The following is a 25135-nucleotide window of genomic DNA, read 5'->3' on the forward strand; positions in this document are numbered from 1 at the left end:
TAATTTATCTTAATTATTTATAGAAAATTTTTGTTGGATTAAATTGATCATCCTCCGCTTGACATTACTCATCATCCAACCTAATTAATTATTTTTTTTTTTCCATTCAGGTAAACAACAAGGGAGATCTCTGAAAATCCCATCCCTCTTCCCTTCCCTTCCCTTCACGGTAAATGAAACCTAAATCAAAAGGGCCCCTGTAAAATTTGAATTTGCATCCTTCACGGCCACTCAACATCAACATCCTTCTCAATTTCTTCCGCTGCCACTTCTGCCTGCTCAAATCTCTCCGCCTTCGGTCGCCGTCTTCTGCCCGTTCGATGGCTTCGCCTCGGCGGAGAGCGACGCTCTCCGTTGCGCCCAAGGCCGTAGCAGTGAAGCGCGCCCTCCTCACCGGCAGCCGCAAGAACGCCTCCCACACCCTCTTCCTCTTCCTCTTCTCCGCCTTCTTCTTCCTCATCTTCTTCTACACCGACGAAATCAAGTCCCTGGCCGACTACTCCTTCGGCACAGCCGCCAGATCAAAGTACCAGAAGGACCTCGCCGGCGAATCGAGAAATACGCCGCCGGCCGGCATTTCTTCGGCGGTCGCCGACCCTGTGCCGGAGCGGACTCAGATTCCGCCGAAGGTGGAGGCCAACAGGCGGCCTGCGGCGGCCGCGCAAGACGAGTGCGAACTCGCCGTAGGGCGGTGGGTGTTCGACGACGTCTCGTATCCGCTCTACAAGGAGCACGAGTGCCAGTTCCTGACCGAGCAGGTGACCTGCATCCGGAACGGCCGCCCAGACGACAGCTACCAGAAATGGCGGTGGCAACCCCGGGACTGTGATATGCCCAGGTAGGTATCGAACGACCTCTTCTTCGCCCTAAAATCGCTCCTCCTTCGAGGGATCTCCCTACTGAGAGAGAGAGAAAAACACAGATTTGACGCGAAGGCGCTGTTGGAGAGGCTGCGGGGGAAGCGCCTCATGTTCGTCGGAGATTCTCTCAACAGGAACCAGTGGGAATCCATGGTTTGCCTCGTGCAATCCGCCATCCCGCAGGGCAGGAAGACTCTGGTGAAGAAAGGCTCGTTCAATGTTTTCCGAGCAGAGGTGAAGCTCCATTTTTGTTATTTTGATCTGAAATCAACGGAGTAGTTGAGTCCCCTGTTCTGGATCTTCGCTTTCAGGAGTATAATGCCACTGTGGAGTTCTACTGGGCGCCGTTCCTGGTGGAGTCCAACTCCGACGATCCTCAGATTCACAGCATCCGGGACCGGATCATCATGGCGGACTCCATTGCCAAGCACGGGAAGCACTGGAAGGGGGTGGATTACTTGATCTTCAATACCTACATTTGGTGGATGAACACAGCGAAGATGAAGCTTCTGTGAGTAGCTTCCGCCGTTGATGGCTTTCATTTTCCGGCTTCTGATTCATGAAATTTTGGGAATCTCTACAACAGGCGAGGCTCGTTCAGGAGGGGATCGAGGGAGTACGATCTGGTCGACCGGCCGGTGGCGTACCGGCGAGTGATGGCGACGTGGGCCAGCTGGGTGCAGAGGAATCTGGATCCGAAGAAGACGATGGTGATCTTCATGAGCTTGTCACCGAATCATATGAGGTGGGGATTTCGTTCTCCTCCGAAATTGCTTCCTTTTAGGGATCGACGGGTGGCTATTACGGTTTCGATCGCAGGAGCAAGGATTGGGGGAACCCGAAGGGGGTGAAGTGCGCGATGGAGACGATGCCGATCGCGAACGCGTCGCAGACGGCGAGGCTGGGGACGGACTGGCGGCTGTTCCGGGCGGAGGAGGAGGCGACGCGGGCAATGCGGTTCCCGGCGGCGTTCATCAACATCACGAAGCTGTCGCAGTTCCGGAAGGATGCGCACACGTCGGTGCACACGCTCCGGCAGGGGAAGCTGCTGACGGCGGAGCAGCAGAGGGATCCGGCCACTTACGCCGACTGCATCCACTGGTGCCTGCCGGGCCTCCCGGACACGTGGAACGAATTCGTGTACGCTCGGATCGTTTCGCGGCCATAGCAAAACTGGGCCGGATGAATGGGCCAGACCTCAATCGACCCAGCTCGCCCGATCCACGATTTTTTATTTGTTTTCAATGTGAGATTAAATTCTTTAATTATCATCACGCAAGAACTCAATCTGGTAAAATGAATTGCCCTAATAGCGGAAAAAGAAATTCAGTAGGAGATTACGCAACAGAGTTCATAAGGCTCTTACTCTCCGGCTTGCTTAGAACACGACCAAAGTTAATCAAGAGGTTGTAAGCTTGTAACAAAGTGCAGGGAAAGCACAGACCTACTTGGTCAACTTCCAGATAAATTCTTTGTGCAAGAGACGGATATATAGACTGTCGAATTTCATCATGGTCTCGGTTCCATGCTCTTTGGAGAAGTCCTTCCCTTCAATTGCAAAATAATGAGACAACTTATCAATCCTTCCCTTCACGTATTACAAAGATGCAAAAGAGCATTCTAAGGATTCATTTGTTTGATAGAAATAGTTTCTGAATCAGAGAGATACCTGATAAACTTCTAAAAATTGCCACTTCAGATCCCATCTTTTCTTCGACAGAACCTGTAAAAGAGTGACGAAATAAGGAGGTTGTTTCCTCAGAAAATTAGTTGACATAATTCGACAGACAAAACCAAGTAAAGCGCATAAGAGACCTTTCTTTAGGATTTGTATTGGATTCGGATCGGGGGTACTGCAATCATGTTCACTAACACAGAACAGCAGACAATGAGTATTAGTCACTATTTTTTTTTTATGCTAGAAACTTATTTTACGACTTCGACAAAGAAAGAACTGCATATGAACGAGAATTACAAGATAGTGCATGCTTACAGTTTTTCATTGATGTAAGTTTGAAGTCCTGAGTTGGTTCCTTCAGAACCAAAAGATGGTTTTTTTGTTTCATTATTCAGTTCTGCACAGCCGCTTTGTATTTCCTTGCTGTTTTCTCTGCTGCTCTGTGAACACAACGATTTTTCACCCAATACCTTGCTTTCTAGATTCGAGGAACTACCATCTACATCTCCTTCATTGATAGAAGAATTTATTTGCCTCATTGGTTCAGGCATCGGAATTCTGTCTTGATTATCCCCAGAGAAGACTGAATATGGTAAGCAAACTTCTGTCTTCCTAGTTTGTTTGTGGTTCTTGTTCCAAACAGAAAAACCTGATAGTTCTTCTGATCTATCATTTGCGAAACTGAAATCAAAACGACTTGCATGGTCAACAGGCATTTTCAATCTAGATGTGTTCTCTTTGAAGTCTGCATTGTGGCAGCAAAAGCAAATCATTGATGCATTCTGCCATTATGATATGTAATTTATTTCCATAAAACTTTTGGATCCAGAACTTTATTCAAACCACATTACCTGAAAGTTCCTCCAGATGAAAATTGAAACTGAGATCTGGAATTTTCTGAAGTCCAGGTGAAACTTTTGAGCAATGATGAGCTTTAGAGTTTAATGGATTTGGTACGAACTTATCTTTTCCAGGTTCTGAATTCATGTAACGAACACTCCATCAAATTCCAAATTTGATAACTTATTTTCCTTAACTGAGGTTATTACCTGAGCTTATATCCATCTCATCCATGTGGTTTTTCTTGATTGCATTCAGATTCATGAAGGTTTTGTCCAGGTCACTTAGATGTCTTTTCTTGCTTCTCAATTTTGCTGAATGTGATAGAAATTCATAATTTTTATCTTCTCTAGCTGAAAATCAACTTTTACTTAGATTCATATGAATAAATATAGCTGTTAGGATTATAAACTTGCAATAAAAATTAGCGGCAACAATCAATAAATGACCTGCAGTAGATGTGCATGACTCTTCACTGCACAAAGTTCCAACCAGTATAAGATGAACTTTGTTAGGATCTGAAAAAGGAAAGTCCACTGGGGTTGGGTGAGAGGAGCAAGAGGATATGCATTTATTTACCTTAAAGAGCTTGCGCTGTCTGGCAAATTTTCCTTTTCAGTGAAAGACCAAGAAGGTAGATTGAAATTACTGTCCAGAAAGGATCCAATCCAAAGTTTAATCAACCACATTGCAGTTCATGGTCATAAGCTAACAGGGCAATACCTTCTATCTTTGTCAAAAAATATGAGATTGCATTCTTTTTCTATTGCTGAAAGACTGAATAAGGAGTCCTCCATTTCTGACATTAAGCGGTTGAAGAGTGTCACCAAGATAAAATAACAATGACTAAAAGAGAAATTTGCACTTATAAGGAAGCAGGGGCAAATGGCAAAAGCTAAACAACAATGTGAAGAAGATCTACAAATAAAAATCTGCAGGAGTCAACTCTGGGAAGCGATATCAGACTAGCATAAGGTTAATGTACAACATTAACGTTAGCAGTATGACAATTATCGAATTCTGTTTTGAAAAACACAGATATTCAGCATAAAACAATTAACTGTTTAACTTGAGTTTGAACTCCGTAAATTGCCATGAATAAGCTATTGATGCTTTTAGGGAAAAAAATAAATGGGGATCCAATGCCCTGGAAGAAGGCATACTTCATACTGAAAGAGTAACAATGAGTATTTCTTCTCAAATCAAAGAACTTAACAGAATCGAGTCACTAAAGATATATGTGGTTCAATGCAATCATGATGGCATTACTGCATAAAGACTCATTGCAACAATTGATGTTTATATTCGTATAATATAATCGAATCAAACACAAGTGTGAAGTGAATTTTTTTTGTTCTGTTTGTTGACTGGCATACAAGATCCTCAATACAACAAGTGGAGGGGGATGGGCTAGAAACCAAAGCTAGTGTCACTTCGAACTCCTCTAAATTGCAATATCTCTCGGTTCCACTTGCATGCAACTCTCAATTCATCACATCGAGCTTCTCCTCCACATTCAATTTCACACCAAATTGCCATTCATTTTTCTAGAGAAAAAAAAAACTGAGGACATCTTTATGGAATACCAATAATCTAAAGACAAAACAAAGAAACTGATATTAGCCAACCTGAATTGATGTGTCTCTTATGTTGTTCTGCTCCAAAGCTAGAGAAAAAAGAACATAGAAAACAAAACAGTAAGATCATTGGTTGTTTATATAGAAAAGGCATTATGTCGGATAGTGAACCTGCTAGTATCTAAAGAGAAATCCCCAAAGAAATTGTTATTCAACTCCGATGTATTTGCATTCGAGATGGCAGAAGTGTGATTTCTAGAATAGGACTTAATGTCGCAAGCTGCATCATGCTCCCATATGCCCATGAAACTATCGTCCAGAATATCATTACTATCTGGGAAATGAGTTGATGGTTTTATTTTAGCTGTGGGACTTCGAAGTGAATGAAACAAACAATATTGATGCAGATAGTCCATGTAAATGACTAATTAACATTCTGACAGGTAAGTATCAGGGGGGAAGATAGCAATGAAACAATAGCTCACATTTGACATTTGTAGAAGCATTTTCTAAGGTCCATAATTATGCATGATAGAAATTTAAAATTTTCAGAACTAATACCAAATGCATGAAAGTGCACTGAAGGTAAACTTGATCCTAACAATTAAGCAAGTTCTAGACTCTACTAAGATGATGAACTAAGTATTCAGGTAACCATATCAACAAAGAACTGATTGTTAAGAAAATCAATTAACAAAGAACTGTCCTCCCATGGTTGAAGTGAATGTAAAAAATCAGACAATGAAAAACAATTAACAAGGATCTGAATTAAAATATTCATCCCAAGACAATGAAGAAACTTACATTCTCTTAATTCATATGGCCTTTCTTGAAAATTTTCATTGTTACTACCAAGGAAATCAGGCATATCATCAAGCACATCTGAGTAGATACATGAGTTAACAAACTTCGAAGATTCCCTATTCCTCTTCTCATAAGTACAACACTTCTGTTTGCAAACTACTTCAGAATCCCTGTGAATTAGCTTACTGATATCATACATAGCTTCACTCTGCAAGTCAAAGGAGAAACAAAATACTAAATCTGATTTTACGAAAAAATGTGGCATCAAATAACACCGAACAAAAGCATGTCTAGTTGGTTATCTAGTTGGATTTTTATTACTGATATGGCTTTGCTAGCAAGAAATGCATGAGCTGGATTTTAGAGTTCTATGTTCTTCAGCAACAGAATCAACCAAGTAAGATGTGACACAACAAACATCTCTTTAAAGTGGACACAGCTGGTGTTTTGGGAATTGGCTAAACTACCCAGTTCAACAAGAAACGAGTTCTCAATAGAATATAAGAATGAATCTATGAAGATGAAAACATTTGTAAACTGGCAATGTTCAACAAAAAACGAGTTCTCAATTTTCATCGAAAATGGATGAAAAGGAATGTAAATCACGGTTAAGCAAATGTTATCATCACAAGCTGCCAAGTGATGCCATGAAAGCTATGGATAGAAAGAAACCTAAATACAAAATGTAAACAAAAATATAAAGAACTACAACACCAAGCACTTTCAGGAAATTATTGATATTATAGGCAAATCAGGAATAAATTAGAGAAAAGAGCTCTTTATTTGTTGTGTTGAAAGAAAACTAATATTTTGTTATGAGATACTTTATTTCTTTTTTCTTATTTAATTATAGAAAATGAGTTTGTATTCATGGAAAGCATGGACTTTATAAGCATCATATTATTTAAAAAGAGAGTCCGGTGCACGAAGCTCCCACCATGCAAGGTCTTGGGGAAAGATCCATTGTACGCAGCCTCACCCTGCTTTTTGCAAGAGGTTGTTTCTAGGATTCGAACTCGTGACCTTTTGGTCACAAAGCAATAACTTTACCAAGGTTCCCCTTCTAAGCATCATACTATTTGCGAGACATATTTTGATATGACATAAATTATGATTTAGAGAGGGAAAAAAAAAAGAATAATTACCCGTTCTAGCCCAAGATCAGAAGACATGGACCTAAACTTTGATGAGTCTTTTAAGAGTCCAGCCACCCTTGGTGGTGAATTGAAACCCCTGTAGAACAGATCAATAACATCAAGGTTTAGAATATAACTCATGATTCTAACCGCTGAAAGTTCTCATTAAAATAAGTAAACCTCTCTATCTTTCAAGACAACTGTACTGCTTAGATAAATCAATATAATCTCCCATAATTATCAACCAGCAAAAGGTGTCATGTAATTTTAGAAATAATAAATTTATGGTTGTTTAAATAGGTATCGGTATTGGATCGGATAGTCAAAATATCTAAGGATGAATCATATAGGATTAGGACTTGTGAAATCATTGTTATCATCATCATCAAGTTTGTTTCAACTATTTGGGGCCAACTACAAGAAACTTATCTATCCATTGAGCTGTATCAAGGCCATAACACTAGTAACATACAGTAACAACCTAGCCTTATGTAAAATAGGATTGAAGTTCATGCTTATAGCTTCAAACAAATTTTGTTGTTGACTGTGTAGGTTTAACACAATCCTCAACTTTTCTCATTCAGGCTTGGAACCGACATTAATGGTATTAAGAATGATAAATGAAACTATTTCACATATGACATTGCAAAAGATAGTTATTAACAGTACAGTATAAAAATAATAAATAATAGTTAATAAAATTATATTAATAGCAGAATATGTTAACTTAAATATCAATAATATTAATCAAAGTGACACTCGATCTAGTTAGTGATGACAAGGTTAAACAATTTATCTTTTGTGGAGAAAGAATGTGGAATTTATGTGAGCTACGAAGAATCATCTTCCTTTGTGCAAATTAATTAGAATTTTAGCTAGGATTGGTCAAAAATCAACTATATTGATGGATTTCAAAATTAGTTTGATTTAACAGAATATGCCCATTTTCAACTTTTTTTGGTAAAACTAAGGGGGCGTTTGGTTAAATGATGGGAATGGCTATGGGTATGGGTTTGATAGTAAGGTGTAATGGGAATGAGAATGGAAATGAAACCCACCTAGTTATATGGGTTTGGTTGATTCCCATAAATCTAGAAATCATTCCCAAATTGTCATTCCCAAACCCACAATCCAAATATCATCTTTTACTATCATTCCATTCCCTCATTCCCAAACCCATCAACCAAACACCCCCTAAGTAATTTCTTCAAAAGTTCACTTTCTAAATCTCCCAGTCGATCTTATGAAATGCCCCATTTCTCAACAAAGGTTGGATAGGCCTTTGTAGATACAAATCCAACTTGAGCATTCCATTGCACTAATCAATTTGGACCACTGTGCAAAGATAAAATTTCTTTAGCATTTGAAAAAGGGTATGAATATGAGAATTTGGATAGCCATATTAGAGTTTTTGTTGTCATAGGATTTGGTTATGTGTGAATCATAGGTACATAAAGAAGCTTCAACTCAAGTACACAGGAATAAAGCTATTTATACAAAGGAATATTACATAGTTCAGAGTTTTCTCAACACAATGATTTCAACTTCTAAATTCAGTCTAATCAGTAAAACATTTAGCTAGTCAAGGTTGTTGCCAAATCATGATAAAAATATAAATGAAAACAACCCTTATATTAAGCCATCACCAGTCAAAGATTAAAACTCTGGCATGACTCAACTTTTTTAACTTTGGTCATCACTATATTTTTAATTTTGTTATTGTAATCAGATTTATTATGGAGTCGGTCCACCAGAACCAGAGCACTACATTAGGTTTGTTTTATAATTCCTTTATTTTTGCAAGGTGTGATTTAAGTATAGAGTTTGTAGACCATATTTAAAGGGCCTAGTCTCTTCTATTTCTCCCTAAGTACATACATAGATAAAAGATGGAGTTCAGATCAATAAATTCAATCAACTAACTAGAAAGGACATTACTTCATCATTCCAACTCAAACTTACAATCTTTGCATTGCTTTGGTGGAAATAGGTTGGGTGACCTTATATATCATCAGCATAATTAGTATTTTCTGTCAAAAAAAAATTCTAAGACTTCAATGTAAATCCTCTCTAGTGTGAATTAATATTTTAGACAGGCATGTTCAAGTAAATGCTGAAAACGTTGAATCACAAGTTTCATGACAAAACCTTTGTGTTCTTGGTGAGTGAGCAGGAGTTTCCATCCTGACCTTGCCAAGACCTGACATGAAGAACAAATAAATTTAAAACTAGAAGTTTGTTTTCTTAGTTGTCTCATATGAAAAGGAAATGTATGATCATGGAACTATTGGTACTCTCATGATTACCTATGGAAATGCTCACATAGCATACATGTAATGTAAGTCATGCATGGGTCAACAATTGTAAGCACCCAATAAATTGCTTAAAAAACAAAAGCACTAGCATTGTGTCATTCTTTACTTAGTAATCTAATTTATCTATCCAATTAGATTACCAAATTAGTGTAGCCTGCCTCCTTGCTCGTTGGTGTGCTTGTCAGCTAACTTCTTCCATTTAGATGTATAGCATATTATTTAGTATATGTACAATCAATTTTTTTAGATGATTGAGTCTGGAAGTGGGAAATTCAAATGCAAATGAATGATTAACAAGACACCTCTTAAGCTAGAATGTACTTCTTAGCAACTTCCAATCATCATGTGAAGTTAATGTTGTGACTAAGGCCTTAACAACAAATGAAAAATTAGACACAAGGACTATGTTGATTTGAGTTTGGATTAGTTTAAGTGTTGAACAGAAAGTCCTCTTAACCTAAGTACAACATGATAACCTACATATTTTTGGAGTTCTTGTAACACTAAATGATGACAAAGAAGAAAACATTTTAATCCTTCCATATTTTCCTATTGATACTAGTTAACATCTGAGTCAAGAACTAAAAGCTATGTTGTTAGCAAGAAAAGTCTTATATGATTGTCATTTCATGCAACCATCCGCATATAAGAGAAAATCAACCATCAACTTGTTAGGGACTATTGACCTAAATGCTTAAGCGCATGTTAAGAGTGGTTCACTCAACTAAGCCCATTGATTAGCCCACAACTCTCCAACTGGAACTAAGCTAAAAGTGTCACAATCTCACTCACTTAATTCTTGAGATCTCAATCGAGACCCAAATCCGACTCCTCAATCGCAAATGTCACGTCCAATGGAACTTCACTGTCACATGAGCAAGCACAACACTTTCAAGACACCTAAACATATTTAGGTTAAATGCCTTTAGTACTAAATGAAAAGACCAACATCAATGACAGAACTATCCCATTAACTTGTTAGACACAACCAATGATTTGAAAAGATTAAGCCTAACCTAATAATAGTTCACTTGTCTCTAAGGCTGTAAACTCCCTTGCTTAGCCCGTAGCTCTCCATGTGCCACCAAGCTAGAGTTTCACCATCTCTTCCTCACTTTAGGCATAATGTTCCTGTTAAGACAAAAAGTCATCACAAATTGGCAATATGTGAGACCCAATGATGGTGTGTCTAGCAACATGAGATAGTCCTTTCTAAATTTGTTGTCATGTCTACAATTGTCTCCTTTGATACCAAGTATAAGGGCCCATTCAGATGAAAGAATTGAACATTTGCCCACGATGATAGCAATCATTTCCAAACCTTTAACCCCTTGATCAGCCCACTAGTCCCCATGTGAAATGAAACTAGTGTGACGTTTTATAGCCAATTTACAGGTAAATGATTCCATTTGTATGGAAGTTTTGTCATAAAACATGAATTCACACAAGACACCATTCTTTCTCAATTTTCATTTTCTTTGTCTCAGAGTAACTAAGAGCAGTCCAAGCAACACTCCTTTTTTACAAGGTGCCTTATGTGCTAAAACAATTACCAATTGGTTCTAACGTTGAATTTTATGCCACTACCCAGTTATCTTTATGTAACTTGTAGTATCATGTTCTTTAAGATCGTCATCATCAAAATTTGTTTGTCCCAACTATTTGGGCTTGGCCATCATGTTCTTTGAGATTTCTTGTTTATAGTTTATTGCCAAAGATGGGTTACATGCCATGCAAAATCACAATAGAGAAAGAAAGTGTGAGAAGCAAAAAAAAAGCCAAATTCATCTATTAAAAGCATAAACTCAGCATGTTTTATTTTTATACCTCCAACTGAAAATGCAACATGAGTTTCAGGAGCTACTTTTGCTTTGTTGTCTATTTCTCTATCTTTGTCATCATCGTTGAGTAAACCAAGAACCAAATTCTCTACAGAGAAATATTTATTAAAAACATTAAAGGAAACAAAATAAATAACTAAATGTGGAGACTCTTTAAATAGATAATCCCACAAGGCAAATGAATTTAAATCATTCAATTCAAGGAGGCACTGCTTAAAAGATCATTATGCAGATTGCATACCATCCTGAACTTGTTCTTCAATTGCTTGTGATTTAAAATGAGCAGAGTTTGAACCACATTCACGTGAAGCTGCTGACAACTTAAAGCCTTCAACTTTGCCGCCAAGATTTTGAGTTGCTGATGCTTTTTCAGGAAGAATAGAAGAAGAACAGCTGTTCTAAAATTCATTTATTTACTTCAGCACAGGTCAGGACATCCTAATAAGTATGTTATATCAAAGGAAAACATGACATACTTGTTTGCCCGTGTAGTCTCTAGTTGATTACCTGGTAGCAATCATCAAATAAATATAAAATGAGAGCACCCAAAATAGTCTTCACTGTTGTTTACAACAAACTAATATATGTTATAGTAAAACATACAAACTCCAAGCTTAAGAAACTTCTTCCAGGACATAGCATAAAAATCATCACCATCATCTTCAAGTTGTTGTTCCAATTATTTGGGGTCAATTGGATACATATATCTTCTCCCTGTATTGAGGTCTATGCAAGGCTATATTACTAGGAATGTTCTAGCATAATGACAAACCATTTCATTTAAAAAGAGCTCTACAGAAGCTTTATGAAGCTGCAACTGAATTCTACATATCCAATCTTCCAATGACCACAAACTAAAATTCATGGGAGAAAATGATATTTTAAAACAACTCCACTTGGATACAACCTTACAAGTTGAGTTCAATTGTAAATACATAAGGTAGAAGCTTACAATAGTTTCTCCATTTAAGAAGAATAGGATTACTTAGTGAAATGGAAGTCAAGTATTGGTTACATAGTAGTACAATATTTTCATGCCTATTTAGACCAATATAATCCTTGAAAACTTATTTCTAAAACATTTGGCTCAGATGTAAGGAATAAAGTTGTAGGATAAGGAATCAAATATGCCCAAAACTAAGAAGTAAGGACTTCAGATTATTATCAATTAGCAGCAAACTAATAAGGTTTTTTAAGCAATGGAATTCAGAAAAAAATTTCCATTAGTTCCTAGAAAAAAATGAGCAGAAATAAAAATTTCACATGGTAGGTCCAATTAGTCAGGGAAAGTAAAATACGGTTTTTTTAAGCAATAGAATTTAGAACTAAGTTGAGAATGAGAACATTCAAGTTGACCAGAATGTGCTAAATTATTTTGCAAATAAAAGTATATGCAGGGGACAAAAGCTTGTATACAAAAATTCAGGAATGCGATTTTCAATCTTTTATGAATTAAACTTCATACTACCAAGAGCTAACAAAATTTACGCAATCACACAAAAGGTGTTAATCCCATAAATGCTCTAATTTAAACAACCTTCACGAGTAACTGTAGCCAAATTTATGAAGTTCAATATGTCAAGGGATCGCACTTCCTCATTATAATGAAGCCATTTGCTACTAACACCAATATGATCATCCAGTCCAGTTCTCTGTAGTTGACGTTTCCTTTGTTCAAAGTAATGCTTTTGCCTTCAAGGTATAAGTTCAAACATGATTAAACTCTATTGCGTGTGTAGATAAGGGAACATCTTATTGAACAACATATAAATCAAATCAAATGCCTTGAATGATGTTTATGACTTACTTGTTAAGCATTGACTTTCTGGACTGTTAATTTCACCATCCATCCATGGTTGCACCATATCAAAAGGAAAAAAAAAAGATATATTAGATATAATTTAGTAAATATATGGGGTATAGAATCATTAGATCATGCGTTCAAACTGAAGATGAAGAATAAAAAATAAAGATAAATAGTAGACGAATACTGAATGGATTGTGTGGAAGAGACTAAACCAACTTTGGGACAAAAATATAATTGAAAGTAAAAACAAAAAAAACAAAAAACAATGTGAAAGTGTAACTTGAAAGACACAATTAATAAGAGTAAAATCAAAGATATAGGGTTCCAAGTCTTCGATGTCAGACTTTCCACTGCAGTGCAGATACCAACTTGAATTCAAATGGTTGAATTAAGGGAGACATTAGGTCACATTGGTCGATTCTTGACCAGAATTTGACATGACCGAAATTTTCCAAGCCAAGAAAAATTGATTTGAAATGGTAATTCAAATAAAGTATGGGAGATCCAACCCAACCCAAGATGATTGATTCTGGATGAGTCAATTATCAAGCTTTTAGAGCAATACTAAAAAACTAGTTAGTAAATGCCCAATTACCAAATAGAGACTATGTTTTGCTAAAATAGTTCTCACTTGTAGAAAAGAGGAATTCATTAAGGGAATATGGACATGATTGAAGCTGATGAACATCGCATTAATTTAAGTTACAGCCACGAGATGTAAAAAATTCAGGATTACCATATTGGCAAATAGAAGACTTAGAGGAGGCACTTCTTGAAGTAAATTACTTTGATTAATTAGATAGCTTACTAAGTACAATACTCATATCTCATGTAAATTATGCAATTAAACTTGAGTTAGATCATTTGGTATTTTAGAATAGATACCTGAAATCAACCAATATCAACATTTGTTAAACTTCTTAACCCAACACCTGAGCCAAAAATTGAAATTACTCAAATTTGCAGGTCAGGTATATTTGAAATGTGTTGGGTATCTAGTACAAAGTGGATAGAGATTAGAGAACAGGAACTTAAAAGTAGTCACTTGCTAGGCAAAAATGACACTGCAAACGATAACACATGTAAAGTGACTTGTTAAGATTTGATTCCATCAAGGCATTGAATTAGATTGCCCTAAAGATAACCTAAGTCTATGATACTAACAATAAGAATATTAACATCACTTTCTATGGAAGTCACTAGCTGGGGAACGTGCTGGGAGGTGTGTGAAACAATACTCACAGCATTCACCTTTCTCCGCGAGCCTCCCATCCACTGCAACATTTTTGTGATGTTAATTGCCTGAAAATGAAATAGCAGAATATGACTCATTTCTCACATAAGATACGCATATAGACATATAGGCACGTAACGACTCACTAATAGGAAGCCCGCTTGACGACATATCTCAATCTTCTGTCGCTTTGCGGACAGAAAATCTGCTCATCGGCTGATCTGAGGCACGGGGTAGACGAATCACACGATGCGAGATCTCTAATAAAGCTTAATCGAGGGCAACCTATGCACCTAAAAATGAGAATACAAAGATTGTCGAAAATTCGCCAACAACCTCCTAAACCCTAAACAGAGAAGCCCCGGAATAAATCGTCAATCGAGAACCAAAAAAAAAACAACGGACACTAATTCGTAGCCTCGCCTCCTAATGTTTTTCATGAACATCTCAAAGCACACGGAAATGCAGGGGAATGGAATGTTAACCAAAAATTACAAGACCTAGCTTTGATCGAGCTTGTTTGCTCACGAACGGATCGAGGAGAAGATCAACGTTTTACCCAGAAATCCAGCTCTGGATTAGTGGAAGATCGGAGATCACCTTCAAGTAGCCGGATAGGAAGAGGCAGAGTGAAGCGTCGGCTTCGGAGGTCGAGATCGAGCTCCTCCCTGAAATGAGTCAACCAATGGAGAGCAACTAGGGCCGCCGTTTTTATAATACGATAGCCGGTATGATAAGGTGGAACCATAGGCGCGAAAAGGAATTAACAATTTAAATTTCTGCAATTTCTTGTTTTACCCTTACACTTTCAGTATTTGCAAATCTGTCCTCCATTGCCAACGAAATGGAGATAGATTATTTTGAAAATATTAATTGGAACCAAAATTATAATTGATTAACTCCTAAAACTTTCATCATTAGTTAATTCAGCCTCGCCGTAAAGATGACGTCCATGCCACCGCTGCTGCTGCCGGAATTGAACATGGCGTCGGCGAGCTCCGCCACCGACACGTCGGTGTCTCTGCCTCCGCCCTGCCGGCCATCGCCGAGGAGGCTACGGGTCCTCCCCGGCCAGTCAGGGACTTGACCCCCCGCCACCGCGGGCTGCATGACTTCGAGATGCAGAAGGGGCGCCGTCGCCGAAGGGCCATCCCCGCCTATGTCGGCCGTCATGAGGAGCGGGGTGGGGGATGATTGACACGTGTGCGTGCCGCGGTAGGTGACTTCGAAGACGGAGGGATCGTTGTGGAGTCGCTGCACTTGCTTCTTTGCTGGGCAACCGTGGAAACTCTTGTGCGTGCAACGGTAGTAACTCCTGTCAAATTATATATAATTTTAATTATTTTTTATTATTATTTTTATTAATTAATTTTTTTTAAACCGAAAAAAAAATAGTTGCTAATTTGTAAAAGGAAATTAATTAAGCTTAATTAATATTAAAAACCTAGGAAATCTCGAATTGAGGATGTCCTTTTGGCCGTACTTCCGCCACGTGTACCCATCGTCCGGTGGGTTGTCCGGGTTCCCAGTTCTCGTCGCCGGCACTATTAGCGTTCTAGTCCCCTCTTTCCTAGAAATTAATCCATGGTATCAGAGTTTTATTTTTTTTAAAAAAAAATATTAGGTGGGTAAATAAGAAAATTGGTCAACACTTTGACCATTGATATTCCGAGTCAACGAAATTTAACGAAGTGGAGTCGGCTTACCTTTTCATTTGGCCTCCTCCATATTTCCAAAATTACCTTTCGACCATTAATTTGGTAAGAAATGTCAAGAATCCACCAAATCATTTATTTGTTAAAATTTCATAATAAATCACATATATAATATTAGGTATCGTAAAATTTAATATTTAAAAAATTTGAAACTCTTTTCAAATCAATCATATATTACATGAATATTTTATCATAGAAACTTTAACAATTTAAAATTAAATATTAATTTATCTAATAGAATGGTGAATAAATAGCTTATTATACTCTGTAATTATTTTATCATAGAAAATATAATAATTTCAATTTTTCAAGAGCATTTTTAAATTGAAAATTGCTATTTTTAATTAATATTATTCACCTTTAAATCACTTATTATTTTCAAAGTACCCCAGCGAATTTTGAAAAAGAGATGATTTGGTGAACAAAATAATTATCGAATTCCGATGGACCAAAGTGAATATTTTCCCAATCCCACAAACCTCTTCCGCGACGACGACCCGGCGTCGCCCGTCCGTAACGGCAGCGCTCCACACTCCAACGCCAACTCCCCCACCGCCGGCACGGCGGCGGAAGGCTCGGTCATGAGGTCGCGCAGCTCGGCGGTGGCCCTTTGGAAGGCGGCGGCGGCGTCCTCGCAGGAGGCAAGGAGATAGCCAAGGTCTGCGGCGCCAGCGGAGTTGCGGAGGGAGCGGTCGAGTTCGTCGGCCAGACCGCACGCGTCGAGGATCTGGTTCAGTATCCGGTCCATGTCGGCTCGACCGGACGGGATCGGGACGGGATTTGCCTGACAGCCCTCAAGAGTTTATATATCCGTTAGTTAGTGTAAGGAATGGGGCTGGGAAGTTGGACCTTCGACTCGGTCCAAGTCATGGCGTTTAATTTTCGTTCTCGGGTCGTAGGGAAGACTGTCTCGGTTTAAAGTTAACTCGAAGGTTCCATCAGCCAAGTGAGCTTGACCAACCAACTGAATATTCGATTGACAGACCCGGTCCAAACGTCAATTCAACTCGATCGATTTAACCTTTAGGTTCCAATTTAACGTGGGAAAAAAAAGGTAAAATATAAATAGATAAATTTTAATACAAGTGATCTCTTAGATGGGTGCAATATTTTTTCCTAATTTATTTGAGGAACAAATCCCACGAGAATCGGTCTCTCATTTTAATATGATAAATCACTATTCGAGTATTAACCGTTAAACCCTTTGGCCTTTAGGTTGACGTTTAGGCCACTGAAAATGGAAAAAAGAAGGCAATATTGTCGGATTTTAGCTGTTTCCAAGCGTGGATCGTGATCTATCATGTCTATTGCTTCCTCTTTAGATTTTTGTAGGGACTTTGAATTGTCTAAATCTTGGGACAGAGAAGGTTGAAGTGGTAAACTATATTGTTGTTTTTGTGAAGGAGCATAATGTTTGGTGGTTATAATTTGTTCATAAATTAAACTTTAGTATTTTAATTACATCAAATCAACTTGAGCTCCTGACTGCCTCGCATGACTCAGACTTTTCGAATTTCTTATGACACTCAGTTTCTCGAGTTCTCCGTAATATCTAGTACCTGACTTCCATAGCCACCCCTCCCCTACGAGCACTTTGAGCTCCCTAGGCTCTATATGTCGAGCTCGTTCTCTTAGGTGTATCATTCTCTTATGGCATCAGTCTTTATCCATAGTGGTTGGAGCTCATACAGGGCTCTTTCGTTTTTCGCATTCTACGTCAAAGAGAAAAATCTTACATATCTTTTAACTATTAAAAAAAAAAGAATCTTTCAATAACTCATTTATCTCATACTTTCTTATAAATTATTTAAATCGAGCACCACATATATGATAAATAAATATAACATAATTAATAAATTATTTTTTGATGAATTACAACCATAGCGTACCTATATATGTTGAATCAATTCAACTTAAAGTTGATGATACAGTTGATTATCACGTAACTCATAATTTCTCCAAAAGTATTCTTGAAATTTTTAGTTAGAGCTTTGAAATATTTATGATGGAGGATCTCATTCATTATCTCACAAATTGACTACTGCATCTCCCTTATTCTTAATCATGTTGTGCAAAATAATACATATATACATGATGCCCTTCTAATTATCTTTGTACTAAAATCGTCCTGTACCTCTAATCATTGCTTATCAAGATTGGAGTACCCTAAATATCAACTCGACATCCTTTCTTGTGGTCTTTTGTCGTTCCTTAAACATTTTTCTCTTGGGATCCTAGAGGTCATGGGCGGAGCTTAGTTGGCCCAGTGTGGGCAATTGCCTATGCTGGACCAGACAAAATGTTGCCCACAGACCTCACACTGCCAGATAAAATTAAGAAGATTGCCTCCCATCTGCATATCAGACAACTAAAATTTCTTAAAAATAATTCTTAATTGTGGGACCCAATAATTCAACTAATGCAGTAGTGGATGGATGTCGAGTAGTAGAGTAATTTTATTAAAGAACAACGCATGAGCTCCCATCTTCCGACCGCACCAATCGCGGCAATTCCATGACACACTGTTACACATTGACAACAAATAAGATACAGTCTTAGCAATTTTCAAAATGAAAGAAAGAGAAACCGACGACATCAACACAATTTTCTCCATGACACGCTATTGCACATCCGCGTCTTGCACACTTTTTACTTTAAACTCCAAAATTGTTCGTCTCCTTGACTCTTCAGAGCCAGCAACCCCTTCATCTCCTTCCCTCTCTGCAGGTCGCAGCAAGCAACACCCTCTATCTTCTTTCTTCTCTGTAACAATCAACACCCTCTATGCATCAAACAAGGAATCCTGCTAAAAGGTAATCCTAATTTTTTTTTCCTATTCAACAAAAAAATGCAATGCAATGACATGACCGCTTGTGCTACTCAACAAGGACGCAACGTGGTAACCTCCCGAGTGCCCACTAGCCCACCAAACAATGACGCGGTTGCTTGTAAACCAATTATTGCCCCATAAGGTAGCGACGCGACCACCTCACGAGTGGTCTCTACCTTGCACGACCAGGTCACTTCTTAGTAGGGCATAAGTCGCATCGCTACCTAGCGTGGCAGCGAACGCTCACGAGATGCGAGGTTGCCATGTCGCTGCATTGCCACGCTAACTCGTCAAATTTGGTCTACACTCAACTAATATTCTAACTCCACCCTTGCTGGAGGTATGGAAAGTTCTTGATAAAATTAAAATAGCTTATTCTAGATATATCCAATTGGTTAGATGGTATTCTTTTGTATATTATGTATTGTTAACTGTAAAATTAACTTCGCGTGTATTTCTTTGTAAGACGTTGTTGAATAAAGGTGATTCGTTAAACACGTTAATATCATTACGCAATGCTGCAATCTCAAAAAAGACACGTCATATCCATAAGTCTGCAGATATGACTACTTCAAGCACAATTGTTGAAACGTTGTGATCTTCCCAAGTAAACTAATCTTTCCAAGCAATTGGACAATTGCTAATGCATATAATCAAGACTACCCAACATACCAGGGAAATCGTGTATCTGCTCATGCATTTCAAGTGTTGGATATCAAGAGCATCAGGTCTTCTCAAATATAGAGCTCTAAACACTTTAATTATACATCGACAAAAAATCGAATAAACATGGGATGACAGTTGTTTCAACAATTCATAGGTACTCATCGTAATGGTCAGCAGAGACTTCATACGCCAATTGACGGATTGCCACCGTGCATTTATGAAGTGCCGATAAACTTTTTTTCCTATTGCATCAACCTTCCATTGAAACATTCTGAATGATTTTTCAAGGCATCGACTATACGAAGGAATAATTCTCTTTGCATTCAGAATCGACATTGAAATATATCATCAGGATATACGGGGCTCATTAGAGAAGTAATCATTGAAAAGACGAGCATGCTCAACTTAATATATTCTCCTTTGTGTTTTACCAAAAGAACTTTAAGCTCTTTGACATACCATTTATCGTTGCTCATATAGTCGAAGAATTCGTTGGTTATCTATATCTTCTGTATCTTCTATCAATTCATTTCTCTAAAATTCACGAAGTATAGATTGATCTGAATTTTTATCCATTTAAAATAAATCAAGAAATTTTCATAGTTAAAAGAAGTAGAGAATTGAAAGAAAAAATAATAAGAAGGATAAAAGGTTGAGAATATATTTATAGATAAATTTTTAATAAAAAATAAAAATTAGTCGTTGTTCAACAGCTAAAATTTAACATTCTGTTTTATTATTTTTTTTAAAAAAATATTGTTTAAAATAGAAACAAAAAAAGTTAATAATAATAACAAAAGAAAACAAAGGAACGACTCTATCACATAAGGGAAGGAACTCCCTCACATAGCTCCACAATGAGAACAAAATTTCATTATGGATGTTCTTTAGGCTATCTCTAATTGTTAGAATTCGGTGTTTGGTACGCACGTTTTCTATTTTCATTTTCTGGAAAACGCGTGTTTTCTGAAAAACGGTGTTTGGTTTGCGTTTTCCGCGCGCGGTTTCTAAAAAATTGACTATCGTTTTCTAGAAAAACAGAGAATAATAAAAAGTCATTTTCTATTTTCTAGAAAACGCGCGTTTTCCAGAAAATGAAAATGAAAACGGTGCAAACAAAACGCACCCTAAATATTTTTTTTTAATATTTTTCAATATGTTATATTATAGGCATAAAAACCTGTTACCTTCTTCGTAATTAAAAAATAAATCTTCTTACAAATCTTAGACCTCAGTATTAATTAATGACTAACTATATTCACATTATTAATTTCGAAAGAAAAAAAATTAATTTTAAATTTTCACTACTACTCTTCAATTAAATATCCCAAATCTTATGTCAATAATTGTTGGGGCTTTTTTGTTTAACTTTTTGATTGGACAAATCTGTCAACTTTGCATTGGCTCTTAGAACATCAATACTCGGACCATAATTGGACGTAGCGCCCACATGATTTGCAACCTAGGCTTAGGGTTTGGATTCGGACCCTCTGAAAATACCCAAGGTCCAATTACCTTAGGGCTTTAAGGTTTAGGTGATAATCCCATATAAATATTAAAATTGATGACAATATGAGTAACTAACCCTAATCTCTCTCAATAGAGAGGCTTTTAATTCCTGGTCAAAAAATTCACTCCAACTCCGGTCCACCAACATATTTCAATCGTATCATATCTCATTTGTTTCTAAATTTAAAAACAAATGCTAGTATACCTTTCTACCCTTATGCGTTCATTATATGTCTTTCTTTTCCGATTTAAACCAATTTAAGTTGATATAGTAGTTTTACTTAGAATGGTAAATTGACATAAACTTATCTAAATTTACAACATGCACATCCATGAGTTTTCTAAATCCATTTACTGTCTACTAAAGATTTATAAGGCAAAAAGAATAATAATTTTAAAATATATATAATTAAAATAGAGAAGAAATGTTCTTTGGGGGTCCTCCAATTTTATCTAATAAATAAGCTAAGAAAAAGATGTATCTATTAAATAATAATAATAATAATAATTGCCGTGAAGAGCGTCATTAAGTGGAGACTTAAGCATTTAAATTAGCCCAATTAAGGAAGTGTTCCATTCACCTAACTGCCGTCGCTCCGTAGACTTTTAAACCAACATCTTCGCGCTGCCCACGTTGTGCGGGCCCCGCCGCCACGACCCACCTCCCCGCGTCCATCCGGCGGCTGCGATCGCACCGCATCTCGCGATCGCGCCGTTCATCCGCTGTCACACAGCTGGCACGGCGACGCGGTTGCGTTCGTAGGGAAGAGAGCTGCCACGCAATTTGAAGGCGGAGGAGGGACAGTGATCGAAGAGCTGGAAACCAAAAAAGAGCAGCGAGCTAAAGCTTCAGGTGCTGTTCTCGTTCGACTCGCGGATCGCATCGGTGGTATTCCCTTACTCTTTCCTCTTCTTGCTTCGTCAGTTTTGTTTCGGTTTTGCTGCTATTTTTTAGATCTGGTGCTGTGTGTTTTTTCTTGACGGTTTTGAGCTGAAAATCGCCATTTTTGGGATGAATTCGCAGGATTTTGTAGAGATGCTACTGTTTCTCTGATCGTTCTGTTGAGAGTTCGAGAGCTTGAGTGAAATCCCTAGGGTTTCTTGCAAGTTCCCCTTTTTGTTGCTGTAGCTAGGGTTTCTTTCTTCCTAGATCGGAGTCCCTTCTTGTTGGAAACCTCATCTTCTCACATGAGGAACCATTTCAGATGGCCTTCGGCCTTTCTCCTTGCTTCCTTCCTCTTCTTCTTGCTCGTCGCGGCGGCGCCGGTCTTTGTCGCCGCCGCTGATAACTCTACGTACGTCCCCAGGGATTACATCCTCCTGAACTGTGGCTCCTCTGGGCATGCCATTGACTCAGATTCCCGGGATTGGAACGGGGACACCGGATCAAAGTTTGCATCTTCCCTAAATGCCGACGGCTTCACTGCGTCCGAGCAAGACCCCTCAGTCCCGGAAGTACCTTACATGACCGCCAGGATCTTCACCTCCCCATTCACCTACTCCTTCCCTGTTGGCCCTGGACGCAAGTTCATTCGCCTCTACTTCTACCCTGCGAATTACTCCAGCCATGCCCCGTCCGACGCCTTCTTCAGCGTCACCTGCAACAACCACACCCTTCTCAGCAATTTCAGCGCCTTCCTGACCGCTAATTCTCTCAATTATGTCTACCTCATGCGTGAATACTCGGTTAATACCTCTACTGATGGTCTGAACCTCACCTTCGCCCCATCAAACTCTCATCCACATTCCTTTGCTTTCATCAATGGTATTGAGATTGTGTCAATCCCTGATATCTTCACCTTAGGAAATCCTCAGCTTGTCACGGGTGGAGCTCCTATTCCATACACTGTAGATCCAGACATAGCAATGGAGACCATGTATCGGCTCAATGTCGGCGGGCAATCTCTCTCCCCTATCAAGGATTCAGGCTTGTATCGTGTTTGGACTGATGATTCAGAATACATTTTTGGGGCTGCTTTCGGAGTAACTTACTCCAAGGATCCCAATGTCACAATTACTTACACCACCAGTGTTCCGAACTACACTGCGCCATTGGATGTTTACTCAACTGCGCGATCGATGGGGCCTGATGCACATGTCAACCTGAACTACAACCTCACATGGATTGTTACGGTCGATGCTAGCTTCTATTATCTTGTAAGGTTCCATTTCTGTGAGATACAGTATCCGATTACGAAGCAAAATCAGAGGGTATTTGATATCTATGTTAGCAACCAGACTGTTTGGAAAGAAGCAGATGTAATTGCATGGAGTGGTGGAATAGGTAAGCCTGTCTTTGAGGACTATGTTGTGGTAACATCAGGAAGTGGACAGATTGATATGTGGATTGCGCTCCATCCAGATGTTAGACTTAAACCACAATACTATGATGCAATCTTGAATGGACTTGAGGTCTTTAAGATTCAAGATGGTAATGCTAGTCTTGCTGGACTTAATCCGCTGCCAAGGCCTGAACCGCAGGTGGATGCTAACAGGATTTATAGGCAGTCCACAAGCCATAAGAGTAGAGCTGCAGCAATTGCTGGCGGAGTGGTTGGAGGGTTCGCTTTGTTCATTGTCGGTTTTTGCCTTGTGGGGTTCTACAGGCGTCGCAAGGTGGGAGGAAAGGATGCAGTTAGCAGCGATGGGCCTTCCGGTTGGCTTCCTCTCTCACTGTATGGAAATTCTCATTCAGCTACATCAGCCAAAACAAATGCCACTGGCAGTTATGCCTCATCGCTCCCTACCAACCTCTGCCGCCACTTTTCATTCGCGGAGATAAAGGCTGCAACGAAAGGTTTTGATGAATCCCTCCTCCTTGGGGTTGGTGGATTCGGAAAGGTCTACCGTGGGGTGATAGATGGCGGGACAATGGTTGCTATAAAGCGCGGTAATCCAATGTCCGAGCAAGGTGTTCATGAGTTCCAGACTGAGATTGAGATGCTCTCGAAGCTCCGCCACCGGCATCTTGTCTCCTTGATTGGTTATTGCGAAGAGAACTGTGAGATGATCCTCGTTTATGATTATATGGCGCATGGCACACTGCGAGAGCACTTATACAAGACTCAGAAGCCACCCCTCACCTGGAGGCAGCGGCTTGAGATTTGTATTGGAGCTGCCCGTGGACTGCACTATCTCCATACGGGCGCGAAGTATACCATCATCCACCGAGATGTGAAGACCACAAACATCCTGCTAGATGAGAAATGGGTTGCTAAGGTTTCAGATTTTGGTCTTTCCAAGACTGGTCCTACATTGGATCACACCCATGTCAGTACAGTCGTGAAGGGTAGTTTTGGATATCTTGATCCAGAGTACTTTAGGAGGCAGCAACTCACCGAGAAATCTGATGTTTACTCGTTTGGGGTTGTGTTGTTTGAGGTTCTTTGTGCTAGACCAGCTCTTAACCCTGCACTTTCGAAGGAACAAGTAAGTTTGGCTGAGTGGTCAGTGCACTGCCAGAAGAAGGGAATTCTCGATCAAATAATTGATCCTTTCCTGAAGGGCAAGATTGCTCCTCAGTGTCTCAAGAAGTTTGCAGAGACTGCTGAGAAGTGCGTGGCAGATGTCGGAACGGAACGGCCATCCATGGGTGATGTGCTCTGGAACCTTGAATTTGCCCTCCAGCTGCAGGAGAGTGCTGAGGAAAGTGGCATTATCAGTGCCAGCATGTCTGATGAAACTCTGATGATCAGGAAGAAAGAAGTTGATGATCCATCCATGGAACCGAGTATCACAACTACATCAACCACCTCAATCAGTATCGGAGGGCAGAGTCTAGCGAGTGAGGACTCTGATGGTCTGACTCCTAGTGCTGTATTCTCACAGATCATGAATCCAAAGGGAAGGTGAGCGCAAAGGTGCTTTGGTGCTTCAATCTTCGACATGGAACCTAGCCCGTTCATTCATTTTGATTTCATATCTCTATAAAGTGTATTTGTTAAGTTTGCATTGTAATGTTATTCGATATCTAGTTTTTAAGTAACACGTAGAACTTGAGTGTATCTTGGATTGTGTACTTTTAAGAATATAATGGTTGTATCGAGAAAATAAAAGGTGGTAGTTTTGTTACTAGAACTATAATGATTTGTAATTTTAAAATATTGGGCTCGGTCTTTGCCGTTTGATTACTGTTGAAATGGTGGATTTGGTTTCCTAAATGTTCAATGCAAAACTTCAAAGAAAACTTCGCCGCCGTTATATTCGACTCTTCATGTGTGAGTCTACTCCGTTATATTCGACTACAAAATGTTCTAGCCGCGTTGCTCTGCAGGGTCATGCTTTATCAACCATGCCGCTTCTATAATGGTTGTCATTATGCTA

General features: G+C 38.9%; 4 protein-coding genes and 1 long non-coding RNA gene across 6 annotated transcripts; 2 read left to right on the forward strand and 3 right to left on the reverse strand.

Moving 5' to 3' along the window:
* The first annotated feature begins 210 nt into the window (after positions 1–210).
* Positions 211–2157, forward strand: LOC122009774 (protein trichome birefringence-like 28). Its single transcript, XM_042566057.1, has 5 exons — positions 211–838; positions 923–1094; positions 1172–1371; positions 1447–1605; positions 1680–2157. The coding sequence occupies exons 1-5, from the start codon at positions 321–323 to the stop codon at positions 2026–2028; spliced, it is 1398 nt and encodes a 465-aa protein (XP_042421991.1). The 5' UTR covers positions 211–320; the 3' UTR covers positions 2029–2157.
* Positions 2158–2269: 112 nt separating this feature from the next.
* Positions 2270–11443, reverse strand: LOC122009772. The gene is made up of 16 exons (XM_042566056.1): positions 11293–11443; positions 11038–11139; positions 9044–9095; positions 6905–6992; positions 5760–5967; positions 5127–5289; positions 5007–5044; positions 4102–4177; positions 3958–4026; positions 3828–3853; positions 3588–3731; positions 3390–3515; positions 2854–3283; positions 2676–2728; positions 2530–2583; positions 2270–2408 (listed from the first exon to the last, which is right to left on the reverse strand). Exons 3-16 carry the CDS (start codon positions 9076–9078, stop codon positions 2305–2307), a joined length of 1614 nt encoding a protein of 537 aa, XP_042421990.1. The 5' UTR covers positions 9079–9095; positions 11038–11139; positions 11293–11443; the 3' UTR covers positions 2270–2304.
* Positions 11444–11533: 90 nt separating this feature from the next.
* Positions 11534–14769, reverse strand: LOC122009775. Its single transcript, XR_006119653.1, has 4 exons — positions 14239–14769; positions 14101–14160; positions 12859–12881; positions 11534–12743 (listed from the first exon to the last, which is right to left on the reverse strand). It is a non-coding gene; the product is annotated as an uncharacterized LOC122009775 (long non-coding RNA).
* Positions 14770–14839: 70 nt separating this feature from the next.
* LOC122009776 (WRKY transcription factor 55-like) lies at positions 14840–16601 on the reverse strand. Its single transcript, XM_042566058.1, has 3 exons — positions 16287–16601; positions 15537–15662; positions 14840–15407 (listed from the first exon to the last, which is right to left on the reverse strand). The coding sequence occupies exons 1-3, from the start codon at positions 16553–16555 to the stop codon at positions 15014–15016; spliced, it is 789 nt and encodes a 262-aa protein (XP_042421992.1). The 5' UTR covers positions 16556–16601; the 3' UTR covers positions 14840–15013.
* A 4942-nt stretch (positions 16602–21543) lies between these two features.
* On the forward strand, positions 21544–24889 carry LOC122009777 (receptor-like protein kinase FERONIA). 2 transcript variants are annotated; one of them, XM_042566060.1, is made up of 2 exons: positions 21544–21701; positions 21837–24889. In XM_042566060.1, exon 2 carries the CDS (start codon positions 22001–22003, stop codon positions 24662–24664), a length of 2664 nt encoding a protein of 887 aa, XP_042421994.1. In that variant the 5' UTR covers positions 21544–21701; positions 21837–22000; the 3' UTR covers positions 24665–24889. The 2 variants fall into 2 exon arrangements, with proteins under 2 accessions (XP_042421994.1, XP_042421995.1); XM_042566061.1 differs by having other exon boundaries at positions 21573–21698.
* The last annotated feature ends 246 nt before the right edge of the window (positions 24890–25135 follow it).

Source organism: Zingiber officinale, chromosome 8A, assembly GCF_018446385.1.
Source record: "Zingiber officinale cultivar Zhangliang chromosome 8A, Zo_v1.1, whole genome shotgun sequence".
NCBI lineage: Eukaryota > Viridiplantae > Streptophyta > Magnoliopsida > Zingiberales > Zingiberaceae > Zingiber > Zingiber officinale.